The sequence below is a fragment of the Ictalurus furcatus genome, chromosome 23, assembly GCF_023375685.1.
Source record: "Ictalurus furcatus strain D&B chromosome 23, Billie_1.0, whole genome shotgun sequence".
Classification (NCBI taxonomy): domain Eukaryota; kingdom Metazoa; phylum Chordata; class Actinopteri; order Siluriformes; family Ictaluridae; genus Ictalurus; species Ictalurus furcatus.
In genome coordinates, this window is record NC_071277.1 from 520,430 (window position 1) to 533,030 (window position 12,601).

Genomic DNA, 12,601 nt, shown 5'->3' on the forward strand with positions numbered 1-12,601 from the left:
ACAACAAACAAAAAGGGTCACTTGAAAATTCAATTCACCTTGTACTATATTGAAAACACATTAATAACACATTATTTGATGTTTTACTTTGTGAATTTAATTTTATAACGTAATAAAGTTTATGACTGCAACACACTCCAAAAATGTTGGGACAGTTGACTGTTTACCACTGTATAACATCCACTTTTCATGTGATGAACTTGTAAATAAAACTGCAATTTTTGTTTAGATTTTAGCTCAAAATATCATGTTTTGGTATTCAGTTTAATTTTGCACATTTTTATGAAGGGTGCCAATAAGTATCCATTTCGTTTGTGTGTCTTATATGCAGCTCCTCATTGGCTGTACAAGTTCCTGATAGGTTATTTCTCCAGTCTGCTAAAGGTTATGATGTCCTCCAGCAAGTTAAAGAGTTCATGCAACAACACATACTGCCTGCTCAGAAGGTAAGCTCAGGGGTCAAGTCCATAGCAACTGAACACTTTGAGAGAACCGCATTTGTTACGAACGTGTCCATGTTAAACATTCATTATTTAAATATGATAAACAGTGAGTTGCACTTTTGTGTATGAATGCTTGAATACTATCTTTGCAAAACTGCATTCTGTGTCCTAGTACAATCAATGGCACTATTGGTGTACTAACATACTATTTACTAGGGTAGAACACAGGGTACAATTTGGGACACTGTCTGTAAAGCATAAGGAGCAGAGAAAATCCAAATAAGCAACTCTTATTGCAAAATTCTTATTGCAATACTTGCTAAAACAAGGCTGAAATTAAAAAGAGTCAGATATGTAGATAAATAAAGTCAGATATGTAGGTGGTTCAGTGGTGTAATTGCAGGGGGTCCATGGGAAAGTTTTAATGTTTAAATTATATATATGTATGTATGTATATACAGTATTTCACAAAAGTGAGTACACCCCTCACATTTTTGTAAATATTTGATTATATCTTTTCATGTGACAACACTGAAGAAATGACACTTTGCTACAGTGTAAAGTAGTGAGTGTACAGCGTGTGTAACAGTGTAAATTTGCCGTCCCCTCAAAATAACTCAACACACACCCATTAATGTCTAAACCGCTGGCAACAAAAGTGAGTACACCCCTAAGTGAAAATGTCCAAATTCACGCCCCCCTGAACACCCCTGACAATCCCCTGACAATCCTGGCCCTCTGGGCAAAATGTCTTCACAACCCCCCAGGTCCCGAGGCAGTCATTGTGGCTTGGGAGGTCGCCTCGTCGACCTCGGGCAGAAACGTGGCGGAACATGATTTTATGCTGGAGCTCTGGAGATGAGCCAACATCATGGGTCTCGTGCTGGAGCTCTGGGGAAGAGGTCGCCGTGTTGACCTCTGACTGGGGCTCTCGAGCTGAGTTCACCTCAAAGTAGCCACGTTTTGCAGATATAACAGCCAAACACACTTGTGGCATTCTTTCTACAATGTAAATCAAATGTTGTTCGGAAAGTTCTTCCCAACAGTGGGAAATGTTCTTTCCCAACAAAGTTCCCAACTACGTTTACATGGACAGCAGTAATCTAATTATTGACCTTACTCTGATTAAGATAATAATGTGAGTCGCTTTTAGAATACTCCTGTCATGTTCCCGTTTTACATGTTATAGAACATAATTAGATTAACAGCCCGCATCATTACGTCACCGCGCCACGCCGTCCGACGTCCCTCCAGAATTTCACGTATCAACATACAGTTCGTCTTCGTTATGGGACCGTGTACAGTTTTGGGTGTTTTTATTTGATTTTTTTACGAACGCTTTAAGTGCAGTTAATTATTTGTCATGCTGTACGTGCTAATAGACGACCGCTTGAAGCCGTGGGCTGCGTCTCAAACCACGTACATACCGTCTATATAGTAGCCGAGATACATGTATTTTTCCCCACTGCAGACCTATAATAGGCAAGTACGCGGTTTGGGACGCAGCCGAACTCTTGTTCGCCGTAAAATGTTGAGAACTGCCGTGTGTGATCGTGTCCTGTCGCAAAATGCGGTGAAAATTCTCACACGACGCTCATAATGTGATTAAGGTGTTTACATGTCTGTAATACACGTCCATAATGCGACTAAAACAGGAATACTCTACCTGTCTTAATTAGATTATTGCTTACTTCGATTATGACCTTAATTAGATTAAGGTAAGTAAAAATTGCTGTTTACATGGTAGTTTCTTAATCAGAGTATTAATCGGGTTAAGAGTGGATTATTGTTGTCCATGTAAATGCAGCTACTGTTGCAGAAGTTCCCACAAATGTGTTGCACTTACAGTAGGTGCATAGATAGATTAATAGATTCAGGAGCCATGCTGGATAGATGGTTGCTCGAATGTTCATTTGTACACTTGGCACAGCTCATGCCAGATAATTCTTTACAGTAAAAAAGCGTCTTTAACTGCAGATGTCGTGGAAAACAATCTTTTCAGCCTAAGTCAAAAACTTCAGAGACAGAGGGTTAGTAGATGTCAAAAAATATATAAACTTTATTGAAACAAAAGTGTGACAGTCTGCAGAAAGTCTAAATTATGCAAACACACACAGCCCTTTTTATACCGTTCTCCACAGCATACTCATCTTAGGTGGGGTTTTTGCCTTTCCTCATTAAAAACAGACCAGTCTTCTTCACCACAATTAATTATTCATGTCTATATGTTATCTTAAATTTGTGGAGCATGCGCAGTTAGTTGTTTTTCTTCAGACAGTTTTATGAGGACATGGATGGTTTCTTTCTTTCCTTTTTTTTTTTTTTTTTTTTTTTTTTTTTTTTTTTTAACAAAAAAAAGGTTTCACTCGGACTGAGTCTTTGTTTTTGTTTCTCCCTGACCTTGACCAACACTCCCTTCTTAGACCTAATCCTAACTCGTTAATTGGTATCTGGCCTCAAAGTTATTTTCTTCTGTGGAGGAAGATACAGGCTGGTACAGAAAAACATTTATTAAGACACAGAATTCATCTAACTCAATACACACTTAGAATATAACTTGATCAAACATTTTTCTTTGTATTTAGATTATGCTTCTAAATATTGATTATATATATATAGATTATTCTTTTTAACTAATATTGTTTATTCGATTATGCTTAAGTAATAATTCTAAATGTTAGTTATACATATTGAATACACTTCATTAACCTATCCAAATGTTAGTTACACATATTGGTCACACTTCATAAATATTTTCTACACAGACTGTCTTTGTTTTAGGAAATTACAGAGTACTATTTCAAACACTGCGATGGCCCTGAGAGATGGCAAACACCTCCTGTGCTGGAGGAACTAAAGGTGAAAACACACACAAAAACATTGCAAATGCATGCCATAATGTTTATAAGCAAATCCTATGTATTTAATGTCATTAAGTGCTCTGTTCCATTACTCTGTTTGTGAGTATGCCTGTCCTATTGTAAGAAATTGTGTGTGTTTAGGCAAAAGCTTGTGCTGCTGGGCTGTGGAATCTGTTTCTGCCTGCAGTGAGTGGACTATCTCAGCTGGATTACTCCTACATTGCTGAGGAAACTGGACGATGCTTCTACGCTCCTGAGGTCTTCAACTGCCAGGCTCCAGGTCTGTGTGTGTATCTCTGTTAATGCAGATGAAAGTAGGACGAATATTGTAAATCAGAACAGTACTGCTTTGATCTTGGGTTCTTCTCTCTTCAGAGAGAGATAGAGAGAGAGAGAGAGAGAGAGAGAGAGAGAGAGAGAGAGAGATCGATCGATCACTGCAGTCAATTTAATAGCCACTGTTTTTCTTTTTCTTTTTTAAACCGTGAAACAGATTCGGGGAACATGGAAGTGTTGCATCTGTTTGGTTCTGAGGAACAGAAAAAGCTCTGGCTAGAGCCCTTACTGCGAGGAGACATACGATCCTGCTTTTGCATGACTGGTAACAACACAAACTTGTACACACATACATACATGCTTCCACATTCTACTACACAGTCTTGAAGATGATTTACCTTACTCAGCTGTGATGATGATGATGACAGCAACAACAAACAGGGTATCAGATTCCGTTTTGGTTGTCAGTATTGAATACGTTCAAGACATTCCATACATTACATTAACCTTATTTAAATCGTAATTCACAGTGAATTCTGTGCTTGTTGCAAACTACATTGCTAATTATTGCTTGTGTCATTACCAGGGCCAATCAGTTATCAACTCTGCTGATAATCATACACTCTCTACACAGTTTTTTTCCCCTCATTTGTAAGTCGCTTTGGATAACAGCGTCTGCTAAGTGAATAAATGTAAATGTAAGTTTAGAACCATTAAAAGTCCTTCAGTTGTCTCTCTGAGGGAACCTCTAAAAGTCAACTTGCAGACTGTGGTTTAAATGTGAACTCAGCAAGTATTTCAGTGGATTAAACCAAGCACTCAAAAAATACAGTAGCAGAACAGTCTAGTTTTATTTAGACATGAACCATTGCATCTTAGATGACCAAAACAGAATGTTTAAACATAACTGGACAGAGGAGTATGTGAATATTCTCTGCTTCCAAAACAAAAAGTTAAAAACAGATGTCTAATCTGTTCAGGGTCTGTCACATTAGTAGAAAATAGTCACACAGGTCCTGTTTAAACTGTTGGGTTTATTTGTTAGATATGATGTGTCCACCTTTTCACAGTGGTGCCCCAAGCACAGTCAGCCTTATTAAATTGATAGCTAAAGTCAGACGCATTGTGAGTGCATCTTGCCTTTAGTTTTTAAAACCTGACATAGTAGTAAATTAAAAAATTTCTGATCTCTGTCCACTCTGTGCTGATATAGACACTGATTAATTCAGTGAGTTTTGTTCTACTGGCTAAATTTCTCATATTGTTCTTCTAGCATTTGAACATAACAGTGTTGTTTGCTGCCATCTATACACTGTCAGCAATAGTGTGACCATTTATAACACATAGACACATACAGTGTACTAATAAACTGAAAGAATTAACCATATGGTGGTGGATATTTCGAGCAAGATTGATTGGAAGTGCATTCTTCAGTAATATGCATGAATTAAGATGTTTTAAAAAAATAAATAAATGTAGACATGCAGACAGGTCTATGTGAAAATCTCGTGCATTCATTTCTCATACGTTTCATTTCTTTCTCTTGCCATGTCATGCTTCATGTCATTGATATGAGACTTTAAAATGAACCTCAGTAACATTTAGAGGAGGTCACTGTTTAATAACATCTTCTCTTCAGTACTGTCTGGGTCCTGTTGATGGGATCTAGACCTCATTCAACACATCTGTTCTTACTTTTCAGGGTTTACAGGAGCTAAATAATGAAGCCAGATGTTTTGGGTTAAGGTTGAAAGTCTACAGGGCAGAGATCTTTAGGATTTCGGTGTTGCTATACTAATAAAGTGAAACACTGAAATTTCAATATTGCTGACATTTGATTTGTTAAATACCCCTGATTGTAACCAGATTGCACAACGTGTACTTTAGCACATTCATACTTTCCTAAAGTTGAGTGTTTTGTGTTTAGGACAGACTGAGTATTTAGAAGCAGTGAGTCATACTGAACTAATGGCCAAGGAGAGAAGTAGTCAAAGACACCGCGAAAGAGGCTATGAGTCATTTCTCCTCCCTCCTGCTGCCTGCCAGGAGTGTGGGCACACCTTTGAGATATACTCCTTATTTTTTGGATGTAAAAATTGCACATATTTATTTATTGATTGATTGAATAATTGATTCATTTTTTACAATTTATATACAAAATAGATTTTCATATTGATTTATTTTTATGCTGTTTTCCAATTGTGCAGCCTTTTTTCTATTGGCTCATGTTGGAAGCAAATGCCTTTTTCCCCCCTGTGTCCTTGCCCTTTCAAGTGAGCTGGCTTTTTTGCCAGGCAAAAATATATTATAATTTATCATATAATAATAGAATAATAATAAATAATATATATGAATAATATTAATCTATTGTTTGCTTATATATTATGGCAGTGTAAGTCAACAGTTATCTGTATTATCTGCATTCTCTGTATTCACTGTGTTTCTGTCCCCACTGACATGCCTCAGTGTGGACAGAAACACTAAGGACAGAAGCATTAAGGTGTGTAATGACTTAAAGCAGACAGCACATGAAGAGTTCAAACATGCTGAAAGGCTCAAACAAATTTGTTTGGCATGTCAAGATTTTTTTGGGCCCCAACTAGAGGAAGAACTAATTATACAGATGAAAATAATATTTGATATAAAAAGGATAACTGGTATAGTAGTAGTAATAAATATATATATTAATTATAAGGTACATAATGTACTGAGTCTAGAACTGTGTGATATGTGATATAGTTATTTGTTGCCAGACTTGCTTAATTGGTGTACAGTCCCATATGGCATGTGTGTACTTATCTGGTGTATTTGGTGTGCATTGTGTACAGATCAGATTTTGGATTCCATAAAACCAATTTCAAGCATCTTTTGCCATGTGTATTGAATTGGATTTTTTTTTTTTTATTGTATAAGGTGTAGACTGATTTAATTAGTTATGAAGGACATGTTCGTTAAAATCTGTTGCCAACCGTCAAATCTGGGTGGGATTGTGTGTCTTTTTGCCATTTTTTAAATAGTATGGGAATAGTAGGGTTGGATTCAATATTATAGGTATATTTAGGATGCAACTTTTTTGAGGAAGAAATATCGAGGAGTTACTAATTGGGGAGGTCAAATGTATTTTTCTTTAGATTGATTTTAGAACATATGATGGATCTAAGTTGTAGGAATTCACTGAATTGTTTATTCTCCAGTCCATAATTATGGATTAGATATGGGAATGATTTAAAAGTGTTATGACAGATGTGGTGAAGAGGTGTGAAGATTTGTAATGCTTTTTTCTACCCATCTGGAAAACTGCAGTCTTTTTGCAATGGTGAATAGTTCAAGACTGAGCCATATGGGAGTGTGTTTGCTTAGTAAAAGTGGAGAGTTTGTGATTTTGTTAAATTTCCACCAAGCTGTGAGTCACTGCAATTGTTGAACATTAGCAGGTTGTATAAACAGTGGTACCAACATCTACAGTTTAGCCTTAGCATTTACAATTGTGAACCCTTGCTATGGGTGGTGAACAACGCACTTACGTTTGCTCTGATTTCATCTAGGTCAACTTTGACCTGTAAATTTGTGAACCTTGGACTATAGCCTTGGCCAGTAGAAAACTAGTCTGGACTGTGGTCTCTTGGGTCTGTAAAAATGAATGTGCTGGTAATTATTATTAAACACCTGGTCAGAGTCACAGAGATTACACTTTCTCTTCATTTTGTTGTTTGATGTGAACATTACCTGAAGCTCCTGAGCTGTATCTGCATGATTTTTTTGCATTGTGCTGCTGCCACATGATTGGCTGATTAGACAACTGCATGAATGTGCAGTTGTACAGGTGTTCCTAATAATGCAGAATCTGTCAGTATCTTCAAGAAAAAACAGCGAAAGACCCACCTCTTCCGTGAACACCTAACTAACACCTAACTAACCCCTAAAATGCCAACACCACATTATCCTAAAAATAAACAAACAAAAAAACAAACAAACACACCTACTCTGCGCACTTTGCTTTTCTAGAACTCAATTAAAAGATCTTGTATGGTAGAACTACTTGTATTGTTCTCCCCTTGATATATCGCTTTTCTTGTATTTCCTCATTTGTAAGTCGCTTTGCATAAAAGCGTCTGCTACATGAATAAATGTAAATGAAATGCGGGAGGTGAGTGTATATCTGAAATATAAATCTTTAAATTGATGAGTTCAGTAGCTGTGTTCTCACTGTCTTACTTTCTTCTGTCATCTTCACTTACTGTCTGTGTCTTTCTGTTTCTCTTTTAGAGCCAGATATTGCCTCAAGTGATGCGACTAACATGGAGTGTACCATGTACAAGGATAAAGACCACTACGTCATCAATGGCAAGAAGTGGTGGAGTAGTGGTGAGTGTTCTTTCACTTTCGTATTATTGATGTATTAGCTGCTCTTGTTTTGGTTGGTAAGATTTGTTCAGTGCAAGGCTACTAAAACAATATAAAAAAAATGTAAACATCTTAAAATTTAAAAACTTAGTAACTTGCTTTTGTAAACTTTTTGTAATTCATTCCTTTATATTTTCACATTATAAGTTAAACAAAGCTCACATTTTTCTAGTTTAGTGCAGTTTGGGCATGCTGTAAGTTCCACTTTTCAGGCATATAATCTCGTTTAACAATCTAAGATCAGTTTGCATTATTGTCTGTGTATTTACTGGATAATAAGCATTAGGTTTTGGAAATGAGCATAAGAGGTAACGACATTGGTGCTTTAAAGTTTCTGCATAAATATGACCTAAAACATCATCCGATTTTCAGTCCTAAAAGTAGATAAAGAGAACCAATTAAAATGATCCAATATTACATATCTGTGAGTGGCAAAAGTATGTGAACCTGTGAACTGCTTTCAGTATCTGGTGTGACCCCCTTGTTCAGCAATAACTGCAACTAAACGTTTCCAGTAACTGTTGATCAGTTCTGCACATCGGCTTGGCGCATGACACACTTTCTCTTGAGATGTCCTGACATTTTCCTTTAGAATTTGCTGGTATAATGCAGAATTCATTGTTCCCCCAATGATTGCAAGCCTTCCTGACCAAGACAAACCTAAACTATGACACTACCACCACCATGTTTCACAGATGGTATAAGGATCTTATTTTGGAATGCAGTGTTTTCCTTTCTACAAATATAATGATTCTCATTTAAAGCAAAAAGTTATATTTTGGTCTCATCTGTCCACAAATCATTTTTCCAGTAGGCTTCTGGCTTGTCCACGTGATCTTTGGCAAACTGCAGACAGGCAGCAATGTTCTTTTTGGAGAGCAGTGGCTTTCTCCTTACAGCTCTGCCATGCACACCATTGTTGTTCAGTGTTCTCCTGATGGTGGACTCATGAACATTAACATTCGACAATGTGAGAGAGGCCTTTAGTTGTTTAGAAGTTACCCTGGGTTCCTTTGTGACCTCACACACTATTAAATGTCTTGCTCTTGGAGTGATTTTTGTTGGTCGACCACTCCTTGGGAGGGTAACGATCAGGGTTCGTACAAGGTGCTTGAAGTGCTTGAATTTGGATTTTTGAAATTTGTGTACTGGAAAACCTTGAAAATAGCCATTTTTTAATCTAGTGGTGCTTAAAAAGTGCTTGAATTATAAAAAGTCAATAAATACAAAATTTATAAAAATTTATATAAAAAAGGCTTTATTTTCAATAGAACATGAATACAATCCTTTACTCAAAATTTGATTCCCTGCTGCAGCCTCTCTCCCCTCCTTCTTCCTCTATTCACTCACTCATTGTGACAGAGACAGCTCCTATCCACTTCTCAGACCCCTTTAGGGACTTTCCTTGGTGTTTTTGTGGGGTTTTTTTCCTTCAAAAAGCACCTAGCAACAAATCTATCAACATTTTGGTCAAACCTTGGCAATTTCCCATAGAAGAGAGAGAGACCAGTACTGCCCCGTGAGCACAAGGTCCTGCTTTCCCCCTGGAGACACACTCTCTCTGCTTCCGCTCTGTTCAATGAGTGGCAAAGAGGAGCAGCACATTCATTCCTTTCTAACTTTCTCACTGAGCGATAATTTTACATGTAAATATAGCCAAAATCACAGCATAGCCATTATCTTTAAATTGTTTGTATGGTGATTTTGTCAGATGAGATGTCAGCTGTGGTTATAAACCAGGATTTTTAGCAGTGCAGAGCAGCAGCTTGTAAATGACTGTGAATGACTGCTGGTTAACCTGTAGTCTTAATGCCACGTTTCAGTCACTATTTCATACTTGTTCCATTATCTGACAACAGAAACAGAAAAATATGTAAATGAGACCAGCTTTATTGGGAATTTGGCTGTATTAAAATACAGTATGTGAGCACACAGAGTAGTGAATGAATACGTAATGAATATGTTAATTATTGCATGACATCATCTAGCGACATTTAGCGACTTTCCACTGAAAGTTGTTGGCAACGGTGCTCCTGTCACTCATCTGGAGTATACTGACATTATGGTGAAGACATACGCTGATTGGCATCTCTAAATTGTCCATAGTGTATGAACGTCTGTGTGGATGTGTGTGTGTGATTGTGCCCTGCGATGGGTTGGCACCCTATCCAGGGTGTCCCCTGCCTCGTGCCCCGAGTCCCCTGGGATAGGCTTCAGGCTCCCAGCAACCCTGTGTAGGATAAGCAGTACAGAAAATTGATGGATAGATGGACACCTCTTGTATAGTCCTTGAAAACAAAAAAAAAGTCCCTGAAAGTCCTGGAATTTCATTATGAAGAATCTGTGTACTAAAATAAGATTTACACGCTTTCAGAGAGAGAGAGAGAGAGAGAGAGAGAGAGAGAGAGAGTACAGAGAGAACAGACAGAGTTTACCCTCTCAGTACTGAGCTCGTTAAGAAGACAGACAGACACAATAGTTCAGTGAAAGCATCTTTAATGCATTAGGTTTAATGCTGATATAGGCAGAGTATGTATACAGAAAATGAGGAAGAGTTAGATCATTGCTTGACTTAACTAGGAGTAGAGAGATGATAGTGTCAGAACAGGGACAGTGACGTCTGTATATTTTTCTTATTTCTTTAATTGGGGTCTCTTTTGTCTTGTAGGTAAAGCTGATGATGTTTTGGGTCATATTTATGCAGAAATATATTCATTTCTAAAGGTTTCACTAACTTTCAAGCACCACTGTAACTGGGTAAATACACCTCAAATCAACAGATAAAAAAGAAGGTGGTAAAATTACTCATTACATATTGATCTTATTTAAATAGTGTAGTGGTAGAGGCTAGCTTGGATAAAATATGCTGGGGTAAAACGTCCCATACATACATACATTTGACTGAAAGTATGATACATTTTTATGCATGAAATGCATGTGCCAGAATGGTACTATTTAATGTAGAGTAGGTAATACAGATAAGTTGGTATGTGCATGTGTCTGAAGGCACAGTCACGTAGTGCTGCTTTTATAAATCTAACCAATGCTAAAAGGTGCTACAGATAAATTGCATGCAAAAGATTTTTTCTGTAAGACTGGATTGCACACACACAAGTGTCTTTCTGCATTCCTGTGAACTAGATGTACTAGATATGCACAGATGAGTAAAAGTATGTTGGTTAAATTTGTTTTAGTAGGATTTTAGAAAAATAGTAGAGATAGATGAATAAAATCCCTACATATGCATAGACACATACACATATGCATTTACACAAGGGTGTAAGCCGTATGTAAGAATCTGTTTGTTTTTCTGAATACTAAAGAATTGTAATACAGAATGATTCATCACATAACGTCTGTGTTTGGCAATAAACATGTAGCATTTAAACAAATATCTTAAAATATTCACATCCAAAAATGTTCTGGACAATTTGTAAATTAAAAACAGGACTTCATATCTACATAAGATACAAGGCAGTGTGATGAGTGGCAAAACAAAAACAGACCCAGTTTAGTCTTAAGTTTGTCTCTCTGGGGACTAAAAAGGTTCTATAACAGGTTCTAGAACCCTACAACACAGCTGTTTCCTTTTCTGAAGAGATTCTTAGCATATTTTAGCAGGAGAGCTGCAAAGCAATGACTTATAGTGAGTTTTTTCCACACCTGGAGTGAATGTACATTACACCATTTCAAAGCTGTATATGCTTAAAGAGCTAATTCTCATACCTCACACTACATTTATGTTTCTAGTTGTCCATTTAATTTTTTGACATCACAAAGAGCATCAAATCGTAGTTTCTTCAAGGACTGAAGATTTCTTTAAAAACCATCATAATTTTCTTAATTTGTGGAACATATTTTTTAGTGTTCGATAATGTTTGTGGATATTTTAGAATTTGTCTCCTAGACTTGGGTGTCACATGGCCTGATGTTTCTGAGATTCTGTTTCCTTTCTTCTGTGGTTTCAGGCTTTCTGAGTATTTTTTCTGAAGTGTACAAGGATTACTGAGAGCCACTTGTTCTGAATGTTAACTCTATATATACATTCAGGCCACCACTGCTGTGGTTTCATTTTCTCTTGCTGGATATATTAATTCGAGATGTCTTTTGGTTGCTGGAACCAAGGTGAACATGCACTTTGCTAGAATTTTTTTAATTTGGACTGAATTCAGTGTGTGGTCAGCAATTTTTTTGCTTGTTTGTAGTTATTCTTTTGGCTCTACACACCTGAAGCTAAAAGATTTTTTTGTTTAGCTATTTGGAGCTAAATGTTAGAAAAAGAAAACTGTGCTGTGAAAAGCCATTGCAAGTTTTTGTGCTTATCTTCTTGTATATTGTTTACATGATCTATTCTTATGAATTTCACAGACAGTGATGAAAAGTTTATTAGTTTATAAGTCTCTGGTTGATCAGCTCTTGATAATTAGTTTCAGATTAGCATTAGATAGTGCTAAAATTTTCATTTGCTCGCTCACTGGCTGCAAGATCAATCACTGCAAATTTTAGCTTTTGCTGTATATGAGGCACAAAACTAGCCTGGCCATCCAGGACAAGCAGATTTTGTGTCTGGGTTATTAATTGCCCAGTGAACAAGTCGGTTCAACGATCAGAGAAAGA

The 12,601-nt window shown here is 36.9% G+C and overlaps 1 protein-coding gene across 1 annotated transcript in view; it reads left to right on the top strand.

Moving 5' to 3' along the window:
- acad11 (acyl-CoA dehydrogenase family, member 11) overlaps positions 1-12,601 on the top strand; it is a 48,662-nt gene that overhangs the window by 10,861 nt on the left and 25,200 nt on the right. Inside the window, exons 9-13 of the mRNA XM_053612144.1 lie at positions 332-446; positions 3,225-3,302; positions 3,446-3,584; positions 3,798-3,905; positions 7,847-7,945. Coding sequence (XP_053468119.1) covers positions 332-446; positions 3,225-3,302; positions 3,446-3,584; positions 3,798-3,905; positions 7,847-7,945 — 539 coding nt within the window. The remainder of the gene's footprint in view (positions 1-331; positions 447-3,224; positions 3,303-3,445; positions 3,585-3,797; positions 3,906-7,846; positions 7,946-12,601) is intronic.